Here is a 27690-nt window from a genome sequence, read left to right on the forward strand (position 1 = left end):
GAAAGTGTCAGAATCAATTATAAGCCTTAACCTTGTACAATAGAACAAACGGCACTAAACCTTCAACTAGCAGCAATACGTACAAATTGCAGAAGATGCATCCCATAGAACTCCGCTCATCTCCGGCCAATGTTATCTCAGCACGTCACAGCGTCGTCCACCACCACGGCGAATTGGTGGTTCGCCCTAAATAACGGGACTACAGATTGATCTGCCCGATCTTTGATGCCGTTGGGAAAAGGCTCCCGCCTCCTCCCTCTGCGCCTGGGTGGATGGGTAGATGTAGTACCACAGCAGCAGCTGCGCTGCGTTACATCTCCCTGAAGGCTCGCTGCAAAGCAGTTTCCGAAAGCGCCTACACTGCTGCGGTAAATCTTTCTGATCTGATAATTTCCTTCGATCTTCGGTTTGCGTCTCACTATACTGCATCAATCCTTTCCCGCGCTTCCCTTTCCGGTCTCGCAATACGACGGGATATCTGCAACATTGCCAGCATCATCATCATCATCAACAGCAGCAGCAGCATCAGCGAAACGGTGTGTTTGTGTGCGCATCATTATCGCAACTCGGCGAACGGGTTCATTGGCCAGCGTGCAGCGCAGCCTCCTCATCGTCTGTACCAACAGGCAATTTGTTGCAATTGCAACAAATGCTGCAAACAAACAGAATAAAGAAAAGAAAGGAAGTGTAAAGAAATTGTCTTCAGCGTGGCCGAGGAAAGCAAGAGGAAAACACCAGCCACCCAGCAGAGCACTCACTGCCAGCTGACTTACTTAAGTCTTACATCGTGGTGCATTGTTACCTACTGAGCTTTGGCTGGAAAACACAATCATAATCAGCAGCCGCTTACAGGGTTGTTAGATCGTGCCACTCTGAGAGGGATGGGGGACTGTAGGAAGGATGCAATTTGGATTTCATTCGAGCTGTACAAGCAACCAGCTGGGCAGATTAGATGGTTTCAAGAGAGAACACAGCTTGTTGGCGTAAAGCTAGAAAATTGATTGAATGTTGTTCATCCGCGTAAGTTTTAGTGCTGATTAGAAGGGATTAATAATAATGTTTGTAAGCAAATAATAAAAACCCATCGTCACTAGCATTCTCCAACGTGCGCGAGTGCTCTTAACGCTTAAACCTCACGATCGTCCATCCATCCGGATCGTCGATTTCTACGCAGCACAGCATGGATGGACATCGCCAAAACGTCCGCAGAACGTCTCGTCTCGGATATCACCCTTGCCGGTTATGTTGAAGGATATGTGGATCAAGATAAACCCTTGCTTTCGAGGAGGTTGGACGGCTCCAACTTGCCGATCGCTGCAAATAGCTGCAGCCCCCTCTCCCTGCGTTACGTTTCCATACCGCGATCGTTTTGGGCCACACAGCCCCCACACAGGAAGAATGCAGGATAATAATGCGGTAACGCTAAACATCTGCCTCAATAAACAACACACACACACAATGAACCTAATGGAAGCGGAAAACGGACGAACAAAACCATGGACGAAACATAAAAACAAAACGGCAACTTTGGAACATTTGGAAACCTGACCAGTGTGTGTAAGTGCCGAGCAGAGGGTTTCTTGGGGGAATGATGGGTCTTTCGATTTGGACCTTGGAGAAAGATTCCTTCCCGACCGAACCTTTTCTGGTTGCGGTCGTCCAGCCAGCCTTCAAACCTGCAAGGAGTGCCGAAATAATATCCTCTACCCCAAAAACATAAAAAAATACAAAAGCGACTAAAACCTCCCTCAAGCAAGGGTTTGATCAGTTGGGTCGGGTTAAAAAACGCCTCTCCGCGTGCTAAACAGGGTCGGTGTAAATTAGATGAATAATGAAATTTTAAACATACCCTCTCCTAGGTCACGTTAGAAACAAGCTGCTGGTCTAGCTGTTGTGTCCCTATTATAATTTATTTCGAAGCGTGTATGACAATTCTTATCGAGCCAAAAAATGTGATCTAAATAGCTTGTCTGATTTCCCTTTTTGTAACCTTTTTCCCTCACCAGCAACTGTTGTACCCACCCAAAACGACAAATCGTATGCACCTTTACCCAAGATCCGACCGAACATGGTCCATCATCGTTTCAAGGTGGATTGACGACGAAACACTTCTGCGTTTGTACCGGAGCAAACTCCCTTAGGACGGCAAATTGCGGAAGAAGAAAAGCGAGCACAGAAAACAATCTCGGAAAGAAAATCGGAAGACCTTCTTCGTCGAGAATTTGGCAACAAGAGACGAAGAACCGGTGTCCAAAGGATGGGAGTAATTTGGTGCAGAACTGCAGAAGCATGAATTTTCGGTTGCATCGACTGACCGCACCGGGGACTGACTGCTGCTGCTGCCTTTGGTTGATCCCCTGGACACACATACCCTCAGGGACAGATCGCCACACGCTCGAAAGGGGGAAATTTCCTCGATTGGGGATGATGGGGTACCATAACTCTTCGGTTGATTTACCTTCCATCGCTTGGTTGATCTTGCTATTCGTACTGAAATATCCTCAAAGTATTATTCGAAGTACAACATAAAAGAATCCTTTCTTTTCCCAAGCATTCAAATTACAATTGATCGTTACATGTTTGCAATGATCAACTTAATGTAATCATTTTTTAATTTTAATATTTGCTGAATTTTAGCTGTAGTGTGTACGCTGTATGTACGCTTTAAGTCCCAAAAATAAGGGGCAAGGTGGATTAATCGTCCCTTTTTCTCAAATGATCGTCGCTTTCCTTACAGTGCGTCAGGTGCATCCGCTTTCCGGCGGAATCTCGCTGCAAAGGGAGACCCCGATCAGTCGATGGGTTTAGTCTGCTGGCACTAGATGGACTGTACACAATTTATTAGGATGCATTACGACTTCCGTTCGTGGAGCAGTAATGTATGCGTAAAAAACATGATATATTTGCATTTGCATGTAACGAACGGCTTCACAGGAAAACAAATAAATAAAGCGACAAAAGTTACAACGCTGGGCGATTGTTTGCTACAAAATGTGAGACAATAATTTTCCTTGCAGAAATATTGCGAATTTCTTACACATAATAAAGCTGTAAGCGCAACTAACAACTAACAATCTTTACAGGTGATACCGAACCCTGTGTGTTGTTGAATTGAAAAGTGTACAAATGAACTATTTCTCTTCTTGCTGAAGGGTGTGAGATAAACACAGTCCGTTCTTCCCCTTATTTTACCCTTTATGGGGGAGGGAGCCAGTACCCCTCTTCTTCTGCGCGATCCGTTCGTCCTCAACCCATCGTGACTGCAAGCGGAACTATTCAACCGCAACGAATGATCGCAATCGACTTTTGCTCAATATATCTCGTTGGACGCGCAATCATTGATTGTTTGTCTTCTTTTCTCGCCGTTCTGAAATGCCGTGCTCATTACACGGCCTAGCAAGCGACAGTTGACGTGGCACTGTACTCGCAATAATGAGAACTTTCGAAACGTTGTTGTATGTGTAGTGAGTGCTGTTATATTGTTTTTAAAAATCTCTATAAAATACTTTCTGCTTAAACATGTATTAAGTTTAGCAGATATTTACCAACAAATCATACCAGTGTGGTAAAGCCATGGTAAAGAAGTAAGATACCGTGAATCTCTAGCCCAACTACCTCAAATTCAACTGTCTCAACCATTTTTCAAAAACATGATAATTTGCCCGAAACAGCGATGCGTTCGGCGTCCATTTAGGTTGATTAGGCAGGCCCGCGGGCTCCCACAAAACACTTAGCATAGTAATTATTGCGCACAGGGCAATTTCGGAGCCCCATATCAAGAACGGCCCTGACGGCGACTTGACGCCAAACCGCTGCAACGAGGGGGCCGCTTTAGGGCTTCCAAATGGGGCTCTGGCTCGTCTGCCGGGTTATCGCGTTCTATTTGCCAATGCTTAAGCTTATGCTTATTCTGCCCTCTTAAACCCATTGGGGAGTTCCTCCCCGAACGGGCGAATTGGACGCGCAGAGGGCAAGCACTCCTCCGGTGTAAATGCAATGATGGAGGGAGTTAGCAGTTGTGATGTGCTCTTTGGAGCGCAGTTCGACTCCGATCCGATTCCGACTATTGGTAGTCCGATTCCGACTCCGGCAAAATCCGAACCACTAGTTCCGCCCAGAGACGCAGCCGTCCGGAGTCGTTCGGAGTCGTTGAGATTCGTAGTCATTCGGAGTCGTCCAGAGTCGATCGTAGTGGACCGGATTCGGATTTGGTCGTCAGACAGGAGCCATCCGATGCAATGTGCTTGTGATCAGGCATTACAAATCGATGTGTTTTTTTCTTTCTTTGCACATGCACTTCGTATACAGACCTTTGTTTCGATGGCCGATTCCGACCGACTCTGGACGACTCCGACTCCAACCGATTTCGGACTACTCCGCACGACTTCGACGACTCCGAACGATTCCGAACCGGACGATTTCGGATGACTCCGACTTCCAACGACTCTGACCGACTCCAGACGACTACGAACGACTCCAGACGACTCTGGGCGACTCCGGAAGACTCCAGGCGTTTCCAGACGATTCAGAACGACTCCTGGATAATGCTGGAGGGACCTACCTTCTGGAGTCGGTTCCGATATTATCGGTGTCGGATCGGACTCCGGATTTTAGCCAACTTTATCCATCACTAGTTAGAAGTGAAGCCCAAATTGTGATGCGTTCTCTTGTACGAGAGATTTTAGAAAGAAGAAACAGAATGATTAAATTTCTGGAATGGCATAATTATGTGTAGTGCTGTGTGTACCATACATTAGCATTATGAAGTTGCATAAAAACTAACGCAAAATAAAAGGATAAATCGGGTTTACATCCTGGTAAGATGCTTCCATTCCATTCCCGATCACCTCTGGATGCGTAATTGAATTTACACCATCAAATCAAAGCAACCTTTGGTTGGACACTTTCCTGTCTAAACATGTTCCTTCCCGTCCCTGGCACGTCTATACTCACCGGTCGAGATAAGCAACAGATGGTCGTTGTTTGCTTGAGTGAACATATCCTTTCCCAAAAACCTTTCCCCTCTCGTCTGTTCGATGCCACAGCATTTTCTCGAAGGATGATAATCGCCGCGTAGATCAGACACTTTGGCCGGCAGGAAAATTCCCCATCGAAAGAAAGAAAAAAACACGAAAACAAAAACAAGACTAGGGAAACGATCCGCACCGCACACACACACACGGGAGTGACACACAAAAGATGGCCCGGGTTTACCTCGTGTGCGCATGCGCGTGCGCGCCCTTTTCACTCGGTCCAGTTGGTGCAGCTGCTACTGCTGCTGCTCCCTGCTTGGAGGAAGATGGACTCCTTTTCTGTCGCCGGGAGTTTGCTTCAACAAAAGGATGTAGGTAAGTTTCCCCATGAGTTGGTTGTGCTTCTTCACCATGGTTTTCTTCTTTCGGTCGTCTAATCATTACTTGTATAGAGCCACGCGTCCGATGGTTTGTGCCTTTCAAACGACAAAATAATTTCTGTGCAATTTTACGGAACACCAGGGAGGGTGGGGACAGAAATGGTGTGACTCTTCCTTGATCAATAGCTGTATTTTCGCGTAAAACTGGTTCGATCGTCTCACAAAAGACACACACACGTGCATGGCGGACGATGACGCCTGCTTTGTTCGTTGGTGTGCTTCTGTTGTCTCTTGGGGTAAAATTGGTGACACCCATCAAAGTAACGTGTGCAGGATTGTGGCCTTTTGTTGTGTGTTTTTGTTTTGTTTTGTGACAAAAACAGCTCTTTGTATAGTGCTGGTGGTCCGCGATTGCTTATTCGATCGTTTGTTTATCAGTTTGGGGACAATAGAACGACACTCAAATGGTCGTTGGATGTCGAGGAGAAGATTCGGGTGCAACCGTGGTGCAGAAAACACAATCCGTTTAGTGGAAAAAATAAGAAATTCGCTTGGAACAATGTAGAATGTGCTAGAATGTTAGCCTGCTTGAAAATTAGTCCAAGCGAAATCTAACCAAAAGTGCAGTTTGTAGTTTAATTTTTTGTAGAACATTTGTAATTTGAATATGTGGTCACCTATCGTCATCAGTGCAGTTGGAACAAAATTAGCCAAAACGCATGGTACGAATCCGGCGAGCAGAACATACAAACCTTTTAGCCACAGCCAAATGCAAGGGCTGTTGTAATAGTGTGCCCACGGCTCAGAGCCTACTGCATTGTTATCGTTTCCTTTCGCTTTTCTTTGCGCACCGCCGTTTGCAGGAGCATTCAACAAGGCCCCGATGAACATCTGCCGCAATTCCGAGGTAAGCCTCTGTCCCCTGCACTTCTTTTTATTCTTCTCGTGTGCCAACGATTTTCTCGCTTTCCCTTACCTTGTGTTTTTATGCTTCTTCTTTCCTCTCCTCGCTGCCCTTAAACGGGCGGTTATTTCCTGCCGCTCCAGGAGCCGCTTTTTGAGGTGTACGTGCGTCGTGCGTACGAGAGACTACACCGGTGGCTGTGTTGGTGTGCGTTCGAGCTGTAAGTGTAAGAAATTAGCATGCACGTGTATTGGTGTGCCGAGTTAATACTAATGAAGTTTACGGCATTCGTCCCTGTTGGGCGCGGAGAAAATGGCAAGATGCGAATCCGATGAGTCATTCGGTGTTGTAGGGCAAAAAACCGGCTAGTTACGGGATCTAGGATTGTTTGCAATGTTGGTGTTTGCAACTGAAAATCAAGGAACAAGTTTCTGTGATGCAACTATGCAGATTTATGTTGCGCTCATCGTTCGTGTCCCTTGGCAGCATGGTTTTGAAGGACCTTTCCTGTATCGCATTGAAGTTCTTTGTGCTGTGAGAAGATAGCACCTAGTGGTGTTAAAAGTATCCATTCCATTTGCAATCCTTTTGCAATAAAACAACGCTTTTGAACCCGTTTTTGTTGAGGTTTGCTGGCAGGATGTTGTGCAAAGACATCGGAGCCCCTATTTTCCATCTGGTGCCGGTGTTTGATTCGTTTGGTCTCACCCTCGACCGTTTTGCTGGTCTTGCTTACTCTCAAGGTCAAGGTTCCGGCGCGATACAGTACCAACCAGCAGCAAAGGGCAGACTCTGGCAGGGCGGGAACGGTTGCGCGTCGATAGGAGACAGCACAATGTTGTTTTGATTGTGCGTAGTGCGCATGTGGTGTGGCGATGGTTGCTGCGTTATGAGCCAACCGACAACCGACGGAAGCAGAACACTGGGAGTAGAAATTCCTCAAAATAAGAAGCAGGGTGGACTGTTTTTGTTGTTGTTATTGCTCTTGTTCGTGCTTAGAACCACGTGTTCGTTGCGCACAAATTCTTTTCCAAAGGGTTCCTTTCGAAAGTCCCTGTTATTCTACACTTTCAATAGATCTGTGGCTGGAGTTGAGAAAAAAAATGTACATCCCGTCCCACCCCTCTGTTGGATTTATGTTCCTTATTTATTTATGGTAGCATAAAACATGCCACCAGCAGCATAGAAGCGGGGTAGCTATATGTGTAACGTATGTTTCCGGTTTCATTTTTTCTGCACTTCTTTTGTTGTAGTTTTTGTTGTGTTTTTAATTTAAAAAAAAGTATAATTTCAATAGATAATTCAATACCTAAATGGTGGTCATTCAAACAAATCATAAGTACGTCTAAGATAATATTTTAAAATTATCTTTTTGGGACAGAAGTAGAAGTGAAATCTTACCATCTTTAACACGCCGGATAAGAAAACAATGCCGAAACCTTCCTCAAAACTAGCGGTACAAAGCGAATAAAAGGCAAGCATATTTCAGCAACATATCACCGTGATGAGGTGCGGAATGCATGATTTTTTATGCTACCATGCGCAACCTTCGAAACATGTTTTTCTCGCTCTCTGAGAGAATAGCCTGAAATCAGATCGCACGTTGATCAGAGGGAAGGATCACCTTGCTGCGAAATTTCGGCATTTCTTTCTACCACAATCTACATGCGTGTGTGTGTGCGTGTTTGTATTGTCGATTGCGAAAAGGTTTCCAAACAGGCTTGAAAACATGTGTCCCCCGGAGCAGCAGCACCGCTGGCAACGGCAGAAGAATTAGTGCGGGAATGAAATGAACACTGCGTATGCCGAAATAAACCCGACCGAGAACCGATCGCATAACACACTAATAATCGTCGTCACCATTCAAAGCAATGGAGCCCTTTAGTTTGTATGCGAGCAAAGAATATTGTATAGTTCGATATAATAATGGTTGGTGTGCTAGCCAAACGTTTTCTTTGGGGATCGGTTTGAATAGCATGGACAAATCGGGCAGTTTTGTTGAAACGTTTGCAGCTCACACACGCGGGATTGCTAGAGTGCGGCCCACACCGAAATGAACCATCCCCAAAGTTGCTTGCAGAGGAATTTTCCAACGAATTATACATTTTGCACGCGAATCTTCCCTGCCCCAGTAGGCGCTGCCGTCTTCTTTTCCTATGTTCCGCGTCGTGCCAGCAACAGAGTACGCACGGGAGAGACGAAAGAAGAAGGAAAAAAACCTATCCCGCTTGCTGCTTGCGCAGTAGAACATGTTTCGACATGGATGAAACAAAAGAAAAATGCCACCAGGGTGCCGAGAAGCGGGAAAAAGCGTGCAAAGGGAGAACGCTTCTTTTTGTTAGCGTTTTCCCCTTCTCTTCTTCTCTGCTTCTTTCCTTCGTGGACCAAAACGAGCTCGCGGAGCTCTTCTTAGTCGGAAGGGTGGAAACAAAAGAAACTTTCCGGGTACGCAGGAAAGGAAACCGTCGTCGAGAGACAGAACAAACACGCGCTTTGTATCGGAGGAAGTAAAGAGCGGTGCTGGAAGTTGGCCGTGCACGTGTGTGCGTATGTATGAACCAATGCTATAGAGGGGCGATTAGAGGGTTGGCGATTATTTTAAAGCATTTAAAATGCTCTTCTGAAATTACAAATATCGTAAACGACTTTTGCCATGATGGGGAATTAAAAAAAGCCTAACGTTTCATTATTATTTTTATAAAAACATAAAAAAGTATAACAATTTCATATAATTTGGAAGTATCTAATCCAACACGCTTCTTGAAAAATAAATTGTTTAATAAATCCGTACGACTTGTGTGCTATTTGAAAACATGTGCTACGAACCCTGCAACGTTTGCATTGGTGTACGCGCATGGTGGTATGCGGTACTCCTGGTTTTCGGCAACCGCTGTGTGGAAGCCCACAACGAGAAACCAAAGTGCGAAAGAGACGGGCAACGAGAATTGTTCTGGGCAATTTAGAAGAGCGCAGCGCAGTAGTGTGCGTGTGTGTGCGCGCGTACGGTTGGATGTGTGCGTCGGTATCGAGCGAGACTGTATCGAATGCGTGCGAACAGGATAGCGCGAGCGTGACAGCAAGACCGGATGCGTTGGTAGTGGTGTGATCGTGTGTGCTTTGCTGTGCTTGTGGTGTGCCTACCAAGAAGTCCGTTTGTCGCGAGTCGATCGTAGGATTTGGCGTGCAGCAGTGTTCATTTCCATCCGAGCAGTCGTTGGAGTTGGTTGGCTAACCGCGGTGTTCTAGTGTGATTGGCCCAAGTAGCAGTCAGCAGAAGAAGAGAGGTGTGCGTCTGACAGCGGTGGAGAAAAGAAGTGATGCGGTGTTAGCTGTGCGGAAAATCAGATGCCTGTGAAGAGTTAGTTAACAACCGGTGTGTGATCGCAACATCAAGAAGCAGTGTGTAGTGGCTCTGGCATTGAATGTCCCAGAAATCGCTGGTCTGGTTCTACTGCTCGGCGAAACACGACGGTAACCAGATGCTCGGCTCGAGAAGTTTGACATTGTTGTGCACGATTATGATTCCGTGACTGATTGGTTGGTTGGAATTTTTAGTGAGTCACCAAGCGCACAGTGCTTGAGACCAGAATATCCCCAAACCGAATGAATCGCGTGTGTGGTGATGCTGTGTGGAATTGACATACGGATGTGGTTTTTCTGGAATTTGGAAGCGTGTGCTAAGTACTTCTGCTGGATTGTGTCGAAGGGATCGATTTCAACGGTTTCCTTTTGGTGTGTTTTGTGATTGTGCGTGATGTGTTGTCAATCAAGCTCTGATTAATTAACAATTAACCAACCAAAACACGATCGAAAAGGTGAAACTCTCAGCCCTACAAACGGTCCTCATCGACTCTGGACGTTGGTGACTACTGCTGTGTGAAAATTGGTAAGTTTTCAGATGTACATTTTGTAGAGTTGTTCTGTTCTCTCTTCGAATTTCATGTGAGGAGGATTGGTGCTTCTTGGAATTGATACCAGGATACATGTTCTAATTACATTCACAAACTAATTACGGCTTATTGTAAGTAATGTTCAGTTCAGTGTGGTGCTAGCAGGGATTTAGTTTTTCGTGCCATCGATGTTAGCGGCGTGCGCTGGCTGTAGTAATTCCACTGTTCTCTGGCGGAAGCAGCGCGCTTGAAGCCACACACAGCCCCAGCTCCGAGCAGCGTTCGCAGTTCGTTGTAATGTGTGGAAATAGCGTTCCGGGGGATATAATGCGATGGTGTGTGAGTGTGTAGTTAAGTGAAAAATTGTCGAACCGGAACGGAACGCTGCCGGACGGGTTTGAATCATTCTTTTTATATTTTGAATTACGGCTTTTGGATCCCTCCTCGCTTGTGTGTACCCAACCATACACACACACACACACGCACGCACACTCAGGGGGTTCGCATTTCAACAAGTTGAGGACGCTAGAAATACACGCAGTTTCGAGCGTTGTTTCCCCCCTCAGCAGCATTAACGAACTCATTTTATTTTGCCTCTTCTTTTCGTTCCTTTGGTGGTGTCGAAGAACCCAAGTTTTCGCGTGAAGACGACATATACCCCATAAGGAGGCTGTTCTTGCAGGCATGGCGATGGTGATGGTGTTGGGCATATAACACATGGAACTCTACTACCCCGAGCATGGTTTAATTCTTTTTTTTTACGAAGTTCATTTCAACTTCGGATTAGAGTTTCTACACAACGAGTTGATTAGAAGTTGGGCATGTCCATTACATTTAAACTAACGATCGATCTACAGTGAAACCAGAATGTTACTTCGTGCCTTCCGAAGTCAGCTTGTATTCTTTCGTTCTGAATCGCTCATACCTGTTGAAGCAGCAGCCTTATAAAAAGGGTAACTTGACCAACGGAATTGGGTCTTCGTGGTTCAGGGTCCGGCTCTGTCTCCTATTTGCCTGCCTACCTGTTGCTTGAATGTTTGAAGCGCGAGCGGTGTGTGAACTGAACGCTTACGGATAGGGTTTCAGTTGCCAAGGTTTTCTTTCGTTCACGAGAGTCAAGTTGGGCGGACTTTCGGTAACCTTTGTTTAACCGACATCTAACAGAAAATCGTGTTGTTTTATTAACTAATATGTAGCACAATTTTTCCATAGTTCCAGGCATTTTTCATTAAAATATTAAATCAATTTCGATTTTAATAGTAAATAATTTTCTATCTAGTCAATGACGAATGCTAATAATTGTATTGTAATGTTCTTTCTGGACCAGTTCAAAGCTATTTGATCGCCTAGATATGTGTTTAATAATAGACGCGCCTAGAGTAAAATGTTTGCTATTATGAAAATTCTAATGTCGATCTTGATATAGTTCGTAACTCCAGATTTTTTTCAAGCTTTTGAAGATGACTAGACATTTACCAACTGTACCCCTAATTCCTTCAGTACGGAAATTCTAATTTTAAATAGATATGAACAATCAATGGTATCTGGTGTTCATGATATTCCACCAGTCACTTTAACGTCCCTCGTGTGTGTAATCAGCTGCTCCTGCTGCTATCAGCGAATCGAAGGAATTTTTAGCAGCTGGCTAGCTCCTCCAGCACGAGCTGGTCTTGTAGTTGATGCATATCTTGCTTTGCGTCCTACTTATCATGAATGTGTCCAGCAGCTGTCGTCCTGTGGTGTGGGGTATGTTAACGGTGTTCATCGCCGATCGATTATTCGTAACACACAAAAATGCAACTTGTTTTTCAATTTCGAATAACATTTTCACTAAATTATCCTCAACCTGTGCATTACTTCTCAGCGTTCCGAGTACCAGTTTGTGTTCCGCTTCTCCGAACATTGGTTTCTGTGCACGGGGGTACATAAATACACAAAGGTACAGTTGCTGGCAGTCTTCGATTAACTGTAAATATGTAAATCGAACGACCTGTTCTGACAAGTCGTGAAGAAGGTAGGGGGAGACTGAGGGATGACAACGTGCTTTTACGACGAACGCACGAGATATCCGATCCAAGAGGGGGAGAGAATAAGAAGCGGGAAGCGCAGGAGGCCGTGAAAGATTTGTCCCGTTTTTCATCTCTCTGTCGAAGATCATCGAACCCGCGCGACGAGAGAGCGTGCATATTGGAGGAGAGCGCACAACAAACGCTTCTCTAGTGTATTGAACACTGAGCGAAAGGCTGAAGTTGAGGCATCTCGTCGAAGCACAAGGGAGCCGCCTCCTTCTATATTAGCCCAACACTCCCGTTTCCTCAGTGCGTTGTGTTGTGTAAGGGTCGTCCGCGCAAGTTTCAGCTGTGTGTAGAGAGAGAGAGAGAGAAGAGACCCCCCCAACTCCCCACATCATTGTAGAATCGATTCAGCAGCATTTAAGTAACACACCGAATGATCTTCACGGTGTGTCCGCCGAGCCGCCGTGTTTTTCGTCTGACTTCATCGACTTCCTCCTCCTACGGTCAACGGGACATTTCGCTTCCGTTGTGCTCTTGGGAGGATGGATGCTGTGTTTCGGTGTATGCGGAAGAGGAGAGGTGGTGGATACCAAGGGGGTGGGGGAAGAGACGGAGTGCGTACTGGGAGCAGTAGCGATCGTCGTCGTAGGCTGTGTCGTCTGGCGTGTCTTGCTTTCTTCTTCATCAAGGTGCATAAACGAATGCTTACGGAATCGCATATCTACGTCAAATCGAGAGAAATATCGACCTGTGAACTTTATGATACCAATTAGGGTTGAAATACATCCTGCATCTTACCGTGAACAGTGAAAAACACTTCAGCAATTACTGTGAGGTTTGGGAGGGATTTTTGCTCGTTTGACTATTTCTAAGTTTTCATTTTTTCTCGTTCAAATTCAAACAATTCCATAAAACTCCGTTTTTATTCCGGCGACACTCAGGTGCACCTATCCACGGCAAAAAGACTCATCTGCATGGTATGATCAGATCACTACTTGGACCCAAAACGGTACTAGCGTTGTTGGGATGTGTTCGCGATTACCAAATACGACGACACTCCTGTGGGGGGGTTTCGGAGAGAATGGTGCAGGTACTGTTAGCCATAACGGCAAAATGTGCTCTCGTACGCGAACGTGTGTGTAGCCTGCCTGTCGCGTCGTTTGTCCCTCTACCCAATTCCGTATGACCATCATCCATCCACTCCCACCGTGCTTACGGCTCCGCCCTCCCCATCCATCCGCTGGAGCGCCAACTTTCGACGGAGACTTGCGCTCGCGCGCGCCCAAATCGTTTGTCATCGAACCTATCTCTGAACCTTCCGTTCTTTGCTGCTTCTTCCCACTTCACACCTTAGCTCTTCTCTTTCTCTCTATCCCCAGTGTAGTATGCCAACACCATCACGACCAAAAAGTGTGTTCCGCGTCGATTGATTTGGGGCGGAAGGAATCCCCCTGAGAAGAAGAGGGTCGTTGGGCGGGGCGGGTGTGTGGAGCAAAGGTGTGTAAGGGAAAAGGAAGAGGAGGTATGTGGCGGTGGAGGTGGTGGGTGACCTGAGCCCCGTTATAAAACGCGTGTAACACGTTCGTTCGGGGTTCCACTCAGCAAAGATCGCGTAATTCTTTATTTTTCTTTGTTTGAGGAGGTTTGAATCCTCTGGTTTGAATTTTTGGTTAACCCTCAGATATGTGGATGCGTTCTTTGGGGTAGGGAGAAGTGATGGCAATTCGGAGGGATTCCGTCGTGATTTGGAGTGATGTTTTCGATATCACCGTTACGCGCGCTGATCAGCACAGGCATATGCATTCTTTCAGATTGAATGAAGCGAATTCAGCTCGTGAAATCATCATGACAGTTCAAAGCTCAGATATATTTTGACAATTTCAATAAAAGTACTAATTTCTGTTCACTTTCAATGAATGAGCAAAAGAGAGATGTTACTCATTTCAAGAAACATTTCCAGAAATAAGCTCGCGCCAGCTTCCTATGGGTTTTCATTAACCTTCACCTACTAACTCTCAAATAACAGATCGGTATAGTGATTTCATAGGAGTGTTGAATTTCTCGCATATAAAAGCTTCTCCTTTCGGACCTTGGACTATCGTTTTAATGATTAATGCTGAGGTAGAGCTATATTGTTGTCTTGTGTGTCATGCCGGTCTTGTGAGTTTTCTTTGTTGATTTTAGATAATTTACTGTGTTACGTTTGGTCCGCTGAGTTCTTCGTTTCTTTATGTTAAGATGTTGGAATTTCTTTGAGGATTTGTTTTGCAGGATAAAAATAGTATAAAATAATCAGGACTACGCGTCGGCCGGCTCAAGAGCAAAATTGTGTTTCATACTAATATTGCACTTGTCCCGGCCTATGTGTGGTAAGGCCTGAAAAGCATCAGTGTGTGGAAGTAAATGTTGTAGGAGGATCCACCGTGAATGTAATGAAGTTGCTCACTTCGTTCGCGTTTTTAGCATGCAGTTTTAATTTTAGTGTACTTTTAGCTTAAAATGTTTGTTTTAACAGTTCGTTATGATCCTACCGAATGATGACTAATTTGCTTTCTTCTCTGTTACAGATTACATTGCTCAAAGCATCTATTCATCGCAATCGACGAATCCTTACTTGGAACCATTGGCATTTTGAAAGGTATGTTCTCCTCACATATTTTTGTAATGTCGCTCCCTCCTGTACCATTACCGTCAATTTCGTTTTCGATTCGATGAAAGTGTAACATTGAAATGATTTTGTAAGCGCTACAGCAAGACACGGTTTCTTTGTTTGGCACAATAATTCTACCCAAGAATTCCCATCATTTAAAAAGAACAACAGCAGAGCGCGAGCTCTTGGTTTGAGCGAGAGTTTCTTACTGCAATCTCAGCCATGATCGTAATCCAAGAAACAAAAGCGAACGTCAGATTCTTTTTCGTTTGTTGCCACTGTGGCTCCCCCATTTCCTGGTAAACCATTGTTTCGAAGCGTGTGAATATAACATAATATAATTCATTTCTGGTCTTCTCATCTTCTGTGTCTGCGACGTTTTAGAGCGTCTAATGCCCTTTCATGAGCTTCACCAATGCACACTCTTGCTTTTGTTAAAATAGTGTGTTTTGCTTTAGAACTTGACCATCTTTGCCAGACTTTTGCTTTCTACTAGTGCGCGTGTTTCAGTATGTTTTGATGTGTTCGAAAGTGGTAGACAATGCCCAGTAGTAGTAGTAGTAGTTCTGTTGTGAAAAATCATGTGAAACTTCTGTTCTCTTTCTTGAGAGAAAGTCGTTTAAACAATGGACTAACTTTCGTGCTGAAACTTTCTTCCCAGAAGCTGTACATCGTTTTACTCTGGAAATCAGTGAAAGTAGAATAGAACGCAGCAGCATCATGAGCGCGAGGCTTTAAATGCTTTAGTTATGTTTTCTTTAGCTGCTATTCCCATGGTGTGTGGTATATCTCATCTTAAGCACCTGGCACTCGAATACATCTCATCATGTTTTGCGATTTCTTCTAATGGATAATTGCAATAAACAAACGGACTTGTTTTAATGGATTTAACAATATGTGTACGGTACTGTGTTTGCGATGACCAGTTTCTTTTCACTTCTCGTCTCTCGTCTCTTCAGAGCGCGCGGCATTGATCATCAATTCTTCACGTTAGATCTATCCTCTCCCCTGGTGTGTGCCGCTTTCTGTCGCTAGGCACTCCTTTGGGCCCCCAGGAGAAAAATGATTAACCTCTAACGGAACGCTTTTAGTAGGCTTTGGAATTCAGTTCGCCCGTTTCTCGCTTGCTTTCTTTGGGCTTGCGCAATCGAGAGAGAGAATACAGAACAAACGCACAGGAAAAGAAGATGATCTTCATCATCTTAGCTCATCGTGGATGCCTCTTTGAATAAATCATAGACGCTCTCGTGTTAACGATTGCGATTGCTGTGCCTTGCATGAGAAGGGGGTTCTATTGCTTTCATGATATGGAAAATTGGAATGGTTTGAAAGATCTTAAGGTCATGTGCTATTCTGTCTTTTTTTGCAATTACTCGGATTCATCCTCTCTGTATCAAAAGCATTTGCAGCGAAAGAGGGAATAATATCCGTCAGTATATTGTCCGTTTGTTGTTGGACGATGGTGGGATGTGATGTGATGGTAAATCTTGATCAAATTAACAATTGCTGATTAATGTTCGATTCTTCTATTCGCTCTAGTGTGGTGTGTACTGAAGGTAAGTTGTTTTTGTTCTGGAATCAGTTCTTCTCTGCACACACAACCTCTATCCGTCGATTTATCTATTTTTTCTTTCTGATATCTCGATTAACAAATACACACACACACGCGCAGCGAGGGATGATGAAGGAATTCTTGGGTCATCTTCAGAACACTGTTGCTGGTTGTGTGTTGGTTCAGATGCACTTTTTTCTACACCACATCACATTTCTTTCAAACCCTCCGCACCTTCACCAAGGTTTGTCAACAGTGACGTGTGACGATGATGATTTGCTCACGTCATTCTGTTGCTTTTGCTTTGTCGCTTTGGCCCATCCACTGGTCGTGCCGGCATAGTTGGCTCAATTGCTAACGATTCCTATGAAGAAAGATCAAAAGAACACCACTACGGTAGTGGGGTGGTTCGTCCGGTGTGTGACGATGATGAATAGTATTTTCTACAACTTCTTGTTGTGTTGTGTGTGGATGGATAAACGGTCGGTTGCGGCGGGGCTGTGTGCTGTTGTGGAGGATTTTAAATACGCTCTTCACTATTGCTCCACTTACTCCTCTCTCTTACCACGGTGTGTTCTTCGTCTTGATTGCAAATAACCAACAGTTCATTGACCGTTTGACAGGTGTGAATGTTCGTTTAGCTTTTGTTTAGCTTTTCCTGCTACGTTTGCATTCAAATTTGAATGTTATAATTGCGTTGAAATGTACATAATGGTCCAACTTGCCTCTAAATTTTTAACTAAAATTCTCGAAATGGCACCAACATTTTAGAATGTCTAGTCTCCTCCTACTCCTCTTACTATTTGGTCTCCTTGTCAAAAGTGCGTGATGTTGTGGCCTTAAACTTGACTAAGAGGTTGTGTGTGTGTGTATCGCGTTTTTGTCCATTCTCTCAGTCCCTAACACACCGGCCCCCCGGTACACAATGGATTCTCGCTGGATCGTTGATCGCAAACGCGGCCGAACAATGCAGGAAGAAGGAAACATTTACTAACGATCGCGGTGATGAACGCGCGCGCGCACACACATGCGCACAGCAAATCGTCATCATATGCACACACATTCTCAAAGCAAAACACACAGAGTGGACGACAGGGCTATGAAGCAGAAGAAGAGAGGGTGGTGGTATGCGCGATACTTGTGTCTAGTCTGGTTTCTACTTCTACCAAACAAACCCACAACCCCCTCTCTCCTTTACCTCTCTCTCTCTCTGCGTGCATTGTGGGTGTTGTTGGTGTGTGTTCTTCGCTTCTCGTGCATTTTATTGTCGGCCGTGGCGGGTGGTGGTGGGCTTCTTCATTGTCAAGGTTTCTGGGTGCTTTGAGACGTTGACCTTTCTTCTACTAACTACATCACGACGCTCCCTCTAGGAAAGGGTGGAAGTAGTAAGTAACGGGGTGTAAGATAGTTGTGCGTTTGGGGGATCTTTCCATTTGTCGACTTTTTAAGACAAAAAAGTCAAATTTTCGAACATTTAGTGTGTGTTGTTACCTTCGAAAAGCAGCATTTAAGGCTGTGTTGGTGGAATGAACTATTCCCCTCCATGAAAACATTAACTTTTGTGCCAGTTTCATTGTTTCATGTGAAGAAATTCATGGAAATATGGAACTTTTTGTCTGCTGCGGTCGTCCTTTCACATAATTCTTAGTCCAACACAGTGCCGTTCTTCGCTGATGACAACATTCTTTCAGCATCAGCTTTCTTTCGAAGAAAAGTATAAGGCTCCCGTGTGCTTGTTTTTCCGATGTTTATAAACTTGCCCACAAAATGACACATCTGGGGGGTGTACCATATCTTGTCCATTCTTGGAATCCTTCTCCCCCCACAATCATGGTACGATTTTGTATGGTGTGTGGTTGGTGGTGCATGGGAATATGAATGCATCTCCTCCGCCCGGAGCGTGTATTATTTCAGCATTACCAGCAGCTGATTCCAGTGGACTAAAAAGGTATATAACAGTGGTGGTTCTTTTTCGTTTTGTATGCATTTTTCCAGCAGAAGAATAAGTCTGTGTTCTTGCGCTTGTAACACATTTTCTGCCAGATATAGCTCGGGAAGAGGTGTTCTGCAGAGAAAGATGATCATGCTCACGGGGGAGCAAAGTTTCTTCCTGATCGCTATTTGTGTAACGGTTTGTTTTTCTCCTTCAATTTAGCCAGTCGGTCGTGTCTACTTGTGGCTGTTGTAATTTAACGAAAAATGCCCCGCCAGCGTGTCCAGAGGAGGTTGGTTCTTGAGGATTGGTGTTAAAGGGTGCAAGAAATCGTGTGTGGTGGTTCCACAATCCCTGGATGGAAGGAAAGGAAGGGAGAGAGCGAGAGCTGAGCGATGCCGTTAAATCCGGTTTTTAAAACCAACTGAAATATCTCAGAACCACTTCGCGCAACAACTTCGAGGGCGGCGAGGAGACACACGACGCGGGTGTTACACTCTTTGGTGGAGCCTCCTTTCTTCTCGAAGTCGGGGTTTTAAAGCCTGAACCGCCGCTTCAACTTCAACCATTCCTTCTGGGGGAAAAAATGAGGTCCAAGCTCCAATGCATCTCGACGAAGAAGACGATCTTTAGGTGTAGTAGTAGTGTGAGGCATTTGAACGAAAAAATGCTGACCGAGTCACGTTTCTGCCGAGCTCAGAAATCATCTGGTTGCTTGCTTCCGTTACTTACTACTACTACCTCCTCGACACATTTCCGTTGAGTAAGCAAATTCGTTGATCTCGAAGAAATGGTGAGCCACCACCCTCTACCCCCCCAGCTTCATCTCAACGTGTTCCTCATATGTGTGTGGCGAGAAAAGTATCTCACATATTCTCGTTTATGTTGGTTCTGTATATAATCAAAATGAAGAGAGGAGATTAGCTTGAATCTGCAAAAACGTCCTCGAAGGGAAGTTTCAAACGATCTTACGACGGCGACAGTTTCTGTGCTGCACCAACCAAAACAGCATCAACGTGGTAACCCCTCATGAAGGGTTTTCTGAATGGTGGCAGTTGTTTGTTTACGTCGTGTGCAGGCCAGCTTAAAAATGTGTGGAATCAGCAATACTGTTTCAGGCTTATGGAAGGAAAAATACACGACTTTGTCGTATGTTGTATGGAGCATTCCCGTTAGGAGTAAACAAAAAAAAAGTATAATTTGAGTCGGAAGTGTTGATCGGTACGGCGGGTTTCGAAAGATCGGTCGTGTGTGTGGTGTGGTGTTGCGCCTACATTGAAGAGCAATTGATGACATTTGAACAGAGCTTGTGTTCTGTGATTTACTGCCTTTTTTACTCTGTGTTGATTTCATACATCTTTCTCTTAAATCGAAGATGATGATGATTCTCTTATTCTCATGATTGATCTTCTAAGTAGAAGAAACTCCAGCTTTTTTTTGTTTTGCTATCAAGTTGAGATAAAATGGTTTACTTCCAAATCAAGAACCACTTGGGGTGTAAGAGACGAAACGAGCATTAAACTATTCCCAACAAGTCCAGAACGCAGTGTTAGTTTGACTAAAATGTTGCATTTTAAAACATAACAGAGGGAGGGGAGACTCACTGCGAAGACATTCTAGTTCGGTGGGAAGTTTCTGTGTGTTACGGATAAAGGGGTGGTGGTGTGGTGTGTGTAATACCGATTTCATGACTGTGGAATTATTTATGACGTTGGGATCGGCGTTGTTATGCTTTAAGGCGGTGGATTGGAGAATAGTGTTCCCCTTTTCTCCCCTCGCAACAGCAAAGATCAACAGCTATGTGCGAGAAAGAGAGGCAGAACAAATATCCTCATAGACACACCGTAGTGGTGTGGTGAACCATATTCATTCTTCTACTGCTGCTGGCTGACTGTCGCCGCTCTGTTGCGCGCTCGCAGTTCGGAACAATGTCCGGTAAAGTGTGTCTATGGCTATGCTCACTGGAGCAGAAACTCGCGGTCTTTGCAGGGAACTAAGATAAAATAAACCAGAACGAAGCACACTTCCACACTCTGTGGGGGAAGTCTTCGCGTTTGGGTTGGAATGGAATAATACAAGGATAGGTAGAAGTTTGTGCTTCACCAATGTGAGGAATACTGGTTTGTATCTTCATAAGCTCTTTTTTGTTTGCAAAACATTAGCACTCTTTTGTGATGATTTTTTTCAATTATTCCCCTTTACACACCAACGTGTATTCTTTGTTTTCCAAAATTGCTTTCACAACATTCAGGGGTGTCGTATACATAGAATAAACCGCAGAATTCCTCGCGAAAAGAGCAACCTTGAGACACACGAACCACGAAATCCAGTCGATGAAGTTCTTCAGGTGGTATATTTATGAGATATGTGGGTGGTGGAGTTGGAATGGGAATGAGAAGTTCGAGGTGAATGTAACTATTCTGTCGCGAGTTCGCGGGCAAAGTCTACGAGTAAAGGCTACTAGAGACTCGGTCAATGACACCCTTCGGACGGGGAGAACAAGTTCAAGATCGTTTCATTAGTTTGTGGATGTACTGAAAAATAAAAACGAGAAAATATAGAGCAACAGGGTAATTCGTATTGAGATTTAAGATGTTATTGAGTCTCTTACTTGCAAGTTCTATCCGAATTGCAGCTTATTCAATCATATTTTACAAATCCCGAGAAAGAAAATCGAATGGGCATATCGTTGTTTTACTGGTACTTTCGGAGGCGCACACACACACACACACACACACGATCGTTCCTGAAACCTGTTTCTGTGAAACGCGACCTCCTTCATTATTATGGCACATAGTTTCTGTTTGTGGCAAGTAAGACAGTGATAGCCGCAAGCATCGCATTATTGGTGAGAAAAGTGTAGTGTGTTGCAACAAATGCATCTGCATTGGAGCGTCGTCCAAGATGCTTCACTACCCTCTCCTGTCCGATCAGCGTTCCTCTCTTTCCCATGCATGATCCCTGAAGATACTGTGTGCTGCCCCGCCGGCGCAGTCTTTTGGTGTGCTCTCCTCCGTCTGATCACTGCGCAAGGAGAAGTCTAACGCTCCGCGGCAGGCTACGCTGTTTGTTCGTCCGTTTTTGCGCTCGTTGCATTACCGGCTGCTGCTGCTGCTTGCTGTGGTGCTGTGTGGAACGTTTCTTTCGTCTGAAGGCGAGTTGTCGTCGGCCCCAAGGGCCCAAGGGTGGATGTACCGTTTTCTTGAACAGAGAATGAATGAACTTTCCTCGACGCCTGAACGCGCTGTGGGGGTATGTTGTGGGCTTCATATTCTTGACAAAAAAACGTGCTCCAACACTGGGTCTGGTTGTTGGTGGATGGTTGGTACTTGCTCTCTGGTGGTGCGGTGTAAAAGAATTTACTGAATTCGCGAGCGCGCCCTCTCTGTAACCCTCCATGTTTGCACGCTGTTCCTCTTAGTGCCACATTCATTTGCAGTAAAATACTCTTACATAAGGAAGGCAATAATGCACACATGGTGAGGAGAGGGAGTGGTATGATTGGATTCTCCTTCTTTTTCTCATTTTTTGAATGTGAGCAGGGAACCAGTAACACACACACAACACTGTATGTTGTAATTCACAATGTGTTGTGCGCGTTTCCTCCTTTTGCCCTTGAATAAGAGGCGGACGTGTGTTTCGTTTTGAGAGTACACGAACTTCATATCTTCTCTCGACTCTTTTGTTCCCTTAATACTCAGATCCTTTTTGCTGCTGCTGCTGCTGCTGTGTGGTGTGTGGGCATGGATGGGGTCATTAACCTCTAGAGGGTGTACAGTAAGCAATACGAAATTGTTACTTCACACATCTGTCGGGAGCAGCAAGTCGAGAAGGAAGGAAAATTGTCCTTAATAAGTTGGTTTTAGTTGTTCAGCTCGCTCTCCAGACTATGCCAACCGGTTTTTGCAAACAAGAGCCCAAAGCGAACGCGAAAATTATCTAATACTCAACTAGACGTAGACGCGTCACTGACCGTCCTCTCACTACTCCACATTCCGGTTAACAGAGCAGCATTGCATCATTTCTCCTAGCCTTTTCATGATCCTGTTTATTATTTATAGATCTTTTTTCATCCACCCGTGAGATTGATCGCTTAAAACGCGGAACTGAAAGGGGGCGGGCAAGGCAAAGGAAATTGCGTAATGGCGCCGGGATCTCTGTGTTCGATGGGATGTTATTAGAGAAAGTAGTACAAATATCGGTTCACTGGTGTGGTGTGGTTAGCAAGCACTGTAATCAGCACGAAGCTGCTACTGCTGTGCCATTGCCACCGTGCATAGATCGCAGCATGCGCGCTGAATTCTTTCGTTCATTCACACCAATCTCATCTCTTTTGTCTTTTTGTTATTAATCCAAGTAAGCCACTGCTTGAAGGGTGGTTTAACTGGAACGTTCAATATATGATCTAAGGGAAGGAACAGTACTTATTTCTTTCTAATTCTGTTGCTACTTGCGTACATTCTCGGCAAGGTCTTCAAAGCGTTGCAATCAATCCAATTCTTGGGAGATATTTGAAGTTTTTATGCGTATGGATCTTTGGAAACAACTCGTTAGAAGTGACTTTTCACATTATTTGACCTGTTGAGCTTTATTGTTTTTAACTAATCAGTCGTATTTTCTTTGTTTCTCATTTCAGATCAACGCAGTTTACATTAAGATTAGCAGCTCTAGCCTTAACAATACTTCTCGAATTGAACGATACTCCTTCAGAAAGCAATAACACGACACGCAAGATTAACGATTAAGCTTATTTATCCAATTATTTATATTACATTTAAACTGAGATCGGCGTAATTCCATCCACTTAATTTAGTTTTAATATTCAGTAGCAATTTTTGAGCAAATCTATGGTGTAGAAATCGACACGTAAAATACATGCAATAATACACAAATTAACTGATTCAGTATCTTGTCCCCAAGTACACCGACAGTCTAATTATCTCCCAATCGCAAACCAAAAATAGACTTAGACAGTTGCATTTTTATCGTTACGAAACGAAGGGTTCAGTGCAGTTTTTATTATATTCAACCGATTTGATATCAATTCATTCATTTCACCAAATATTAGTTTGATAGATTTTCATATTATCACACTTCGCTTAAGGGTAGAAAGTGCAGTAAAAGCACAGAAAAAGGTACTCATTTAAATAAGTTCTACTAACGTCAGGTACGCTTGTGACGTTTATTGGTTAGAAAACAGAGAGAGGAGAGACAAGTGTTCAGGGAATTGATTCTGAAAACAAAAAGCAGCAACGCACACGCACATCGCAACACTCAAAATGCTTCCAACGAGTCAACATCAGCAGCAACAGCCGCACCAATCCTCGGACGTGGTCGCTCAGCAGCAGCTGCAGCAGGACGCTCAAACGCAACACCTGTTGAATGTGGCGGCCTCGTCCTACACCACGGCGGTATCGTCGAGCGGTGGTTACACCATGAGCTATCCGGTGGTGACCGGGCACCATCTAACCGAGAACAACAATCTGATCATGCACCCATCGTACGGCAAACCGGCAGCACATGTCGCGCATCAGCTGCCACCAGCATCGCTCATCACGCTACAGCCGGTGCCGCTCGAGGCGCATCACCATTCGGCGCTGCATCACGTCTCCAATCTGGGTCCACCGCCACCCGGCACTCCCGGCTCTTTGCAGCAGCAGCAGCAACCACACCATCAACAGCAGCAGCAGCAACAGCAAGGACTATCACCGTCCCACGGTTCGACGATCGTAACGTCACTGGCTCCTCCACCACCCGGTTCGGGCCCGCTCGGTGGGCTAATCATTGGCGGAGGGCAACACTTGCACCATGCATCATCATTACAGCAGCAGCAACAACAAGCTCATCAACAGCAGCAGCAGCAACAACAGCAGCAGCAACAGCAACAACAGCAGCAAATGGAGCAACAGATGGGAGTTGTAGCCTCTTCAAGTGCATCACAAATGCAGCAAGGTCCACCGTCTTCCATGTCGCACGCTTCCTCCATGAACGATCCCAACGGAAACGGTATGTGTGTGGTATTGTTGTTGGCGATTCTCAACAGTCAGCAAACATGTTCGACAAGGGTTGACGAACACGATGGCAGCACACTCCTTCCCCTCCGTATCTCGAGTAGCATGTACACCTACACTGTGCATGGTGAACAGAGCACTCTCAAGCGCAACACGCGAGTCCTTCGAGAGAGAGAAAGGCCGCGTTGTTTAAACCAAAGCTTGCCCTAGTGTGCTCCGTTGTGCATGGGTATGTGCGGGTGAAATGTGAAAGAGGATACACAGTGGTGTGTCGTCATTGTTGTGTCCGATCCCGACAAGCGAACAAATATGATGAAATCTCTCTCGAAGTTTGCCACTCGACATCGAAATGCTTCCGCCCAGAACAACATATTCACTTTGGAAGATCACGTTGGATGTCGCTGCGGAAGCTTGGGAAGAGAGACGATGTGGTGTTGTAGTTGCTTGTGTGTGGTGGTGGTGCGGTTATTTCCTTGGGAGCACAAGTTTCTTTTCAGAGTTGTCTCTTAGATGTGTTCTCACATTACTTCCCGCTGCTGGATCGATCGATGATGGGTGGTTCTGCCTTATGCCTGAATGCACGAAACGCTGTAGATCTAGGAAGTGTATCCTCTTTTCATGCGACGACGACGACAACGACGTGTGTGTCTCTGTGCCGTAGAGAAGGATGTGTTCACACTCAACCCAATTTTGATATCTAAAGTAGGTAAATAACAAATTCATTTGATCTTTTCAGTAACAACATGCATGATTTTAGAATGAAATATGGATTACATGAAGATGCATAAGATTCTTCTTTGCATGATCTCGTTTCTTCAGTGTTTTTAAAAGCCTAGTAGCATTTTCGTTTATTTTATAACTCAATCAAGATTAACGCATTGGTACTAATTACTTCAGCTACTTCAGGTAATGGAATTGTACCGGGGACAGAAAACGACTCTTGTTTGATGTGTAGCTTTGCTCTTCACACTACTATATTCAATTATGGTATGAGGAGTTCTATGCAAATCGTTTGTATTTTTAAAAGAATTCGTTCTCTTCAATAGTTATGTTCTTAATCGTTCAAGTTGGGTGCGATCGCTGTTCTTTCTTTTTTGAAATGATCATTTTTCTTGGCGCTTTGCTTGGAATCGTTTGCACGAATGCACGAATCCAGAGAAGAACACGATGCTTTTTGACGCCTTTTACGTGTGTGTACGCATTTACAGTTACAGGAAAATGCCTCCAGGGAAGAATCTTGCCAGTCTATACTCCTCTAACGTGCTTCCATAACGGTAATATCATTATGGAACTGGCACTGCCACAACCTCTCCCCACCGGTAGGAGGGTGGACAAGAGGGCAATTCATGCGCTCCTTTTTTCTGCGCCTGTATCTACATCGTGGGGGGAGAGTCTCCTGCAAACTCCCTCTATCTTACTTTTTCCTTTATTTGTTGTATTCCAGGTGAATTTTTGGACTTAGCATAAGAGAGCGGCGCACGCGCGCATAGCAAAGCATTGAGTGTTTTGTTGCATTTATTGCGGCATTGCGTCGTGGCCTATCGAAAAGCTCAAAACCCATAATTGTGCGTGTGCCGTTTAAGTGTCCTCATGAAGGTGGTGGATAAATAAGCTTATTTGTTGGGGAGATGTGAGTTGCTCCTTGTGCACACAGTACCTGTTCGCGATGAGAGATGGTGCTTCATTCTCTCTCTGCATGCATTCGTTTGAAAACAGCGCGCACGCAACCAGCACCACTCAATAATGGCGTAGTTTATATATTCTTCCAATAGCGAATCTGGCACCCCACTCAGCAGCATCAAGGAATATCGTTTCAAGACATCATCAAGGGTTGCGGCACGCAAAGTGCGTGGTGATCGTAAAAGTATCTCTTCAAAGGCAGGCACACACACTCAGTTAGGAGGAGGTTTATTGTGGCTCCGCGCGCCCGCACAAGTCTTTCGTTTTCCTTCCCTTCCCCGTTCTAGATTCGTGTGCCGTGTGTATTGCACTTCTTCAAGTTCATAAGGTTTTGGTAGAGTCGGTTGGATGCTGGCGCTTGTGCCGAGTCCGGGGTTTGGGAAGGAATTGTGGAAGGCTGTCCCCTCTAGGCCATGACTAGTCTCTTCACCTTCTTCTCGTCCCATTTCTTCTCGCCAGGGAGGAGAAGAGAGGGCATCCTTTCATTTCCTATTGCATCATTACTACTATTGAACGTTTCTCTCTACCAATCGTTTTCGTGCGCTGCGGTGGTAATCCACTAACGAACGCGCGAATAGCGGGAATGTGGGGAGTTTGAAAGATGAATGTAAAAGGGCAGCGTGGATTGACCCGAAAGGCAACACACCACCACCACCACCACTGCCATCGGCGGGGTCCGCTCGCATAACAACACTAACCATCTCTAACCACCCAATTCCTCCGAGCCTCTAACCATCATCATCATCCGTGTTTGAGAGCCTTCCGCGTAAGCCCTGTGGTGCTGGGTGGAGAAGAAGCGGTGCTGAGGGTAGTGGAGATCTCTTTTTATTCCCGATCGCGCGACTCCTCGACGAGCGTGTACAGCGATCACCATAGGGAAAAAAGCACCGTTAATGAAATAAAAGGAAATACTTTCTGCGGGTGGAACCAGGGCGGCAGACCAGGAAGAGATGAAGCAGAACGAGCAGAAGAGATGGCAGATTGGACAACAGAGCGGGGGGGAGGGATGCTCGGGAGTAGTTTTAGGGTTGAAGACACCGGGGAGTGACTGTGATTGCCGTTGGTTTTTATCTCCGCAAGCTTAGGAGGGGAGAGGACGAAAAGGGGAGATACCGGAGAGATTCGTCCCTAACCTTCAAGGGGGAGGAGAAAGAAGCGAATTCTACGAAGTTGTTGCATGTTAGTTACAGGTTTGCTCTGGTGGGTAATTTTCAACCATTCTCAGAAGAAACTAGGAGGACACCCTGAGAGGGGGGGGGATAGTGAATTAAAGGTAAATACTGTTTTAGGGTGGTTTTAATACTATTGTTTTGTTTTTAGGCGTTGAATTTGATTCAGAATAAAGGGTCGTGTTCCATCAAATATGCGCCCAGTTAAGAAAAAATGGAAAGCAATAGAGTAATCTCGTCTCCCACTGGCGATGATGCTATTACGATGTGTGAAGGCTCCTCATTCTGGAGGGAAAATGTTGTGAAATCTTACGGGTACGCTTGAAGTGTTTTAAATTGTCCCAAAATTAGAGCCTAATTTGAAGAGCGCGATGCGAAAAATGGTACCTTCCCCCTCCCCCCGTGAAGTTCAAGAAGGTGGTGCGGTGTTGAGTGTAGTGAAATCAAGTTCCTTAATTATTAAATTTGTGTCTTTGATCTCCCATTAGTGGACGGGGAAAAACACACGAAGGGAAATTAAGTAATCAGCAAGG

The 27690-nt window shown here is 45.0% G+C and overlaps 1 protein-coding gene across 3 annotated transcripts; it reads left to right on the top strand.

Annotated features, from left to right (window-relative positions):
• Nucleotides 1-4831: 4831 nt before the first annotated feature.
• On the top strand, nt 4832-25738 carry LOC120897235 (putative mediator of RNA polymerase II transcription subunit 12). 3 transcript variants are annotated; one of them, XM_040301932.1, is made up of 3 exons: nt 4832-5348; nt 14730-14800; nt 22934-25738. In XM_040301932.1, the coding sequence occupies exon 3, from the start codon at nt 23577-23579 to the stop codon at nt 24516-24518; it is 942 nt and encodes a 313-aa protein (XP_040157866.1). In that variant the 5' UTR covers nt 4832-5348; nt 14730-14800; nt 22934-23576; the 3' UTR covers nt 24519-25738. The 3 variants fall into 3 exon arrangements, with proteins under 3 accessions (XP_040157866.1, XP_040157865.1, XP_040157867.1); XM_040301931.1 differs by lacking the exon at nt 4832-5348 and adding an exon at nt 9421-10143; XM_040301933.1 differs by lacking the exons at nt 4832-5348; nt 14730-14800 and adding an exon at nt 22720-22823.
• The last annotated feature ends 1952 nt before the right edge of the window (nt 25739-27690 follow it).

This window comes from Anopheles arabiensis, chromosome 2, assembly GCF_016920715.1.
Source record: "Anopheles arabiensis isolate DONGOLA chromosome 2, AaraD3, whole genome shotgun sequence".
In the NCBI taxonomy this organism is placed as follows: Eukaryota; Metazoa; Arthropoda; class Insecta; order Diptera; family Culicidae; genus Anopheles; species Anopheles arabiensis.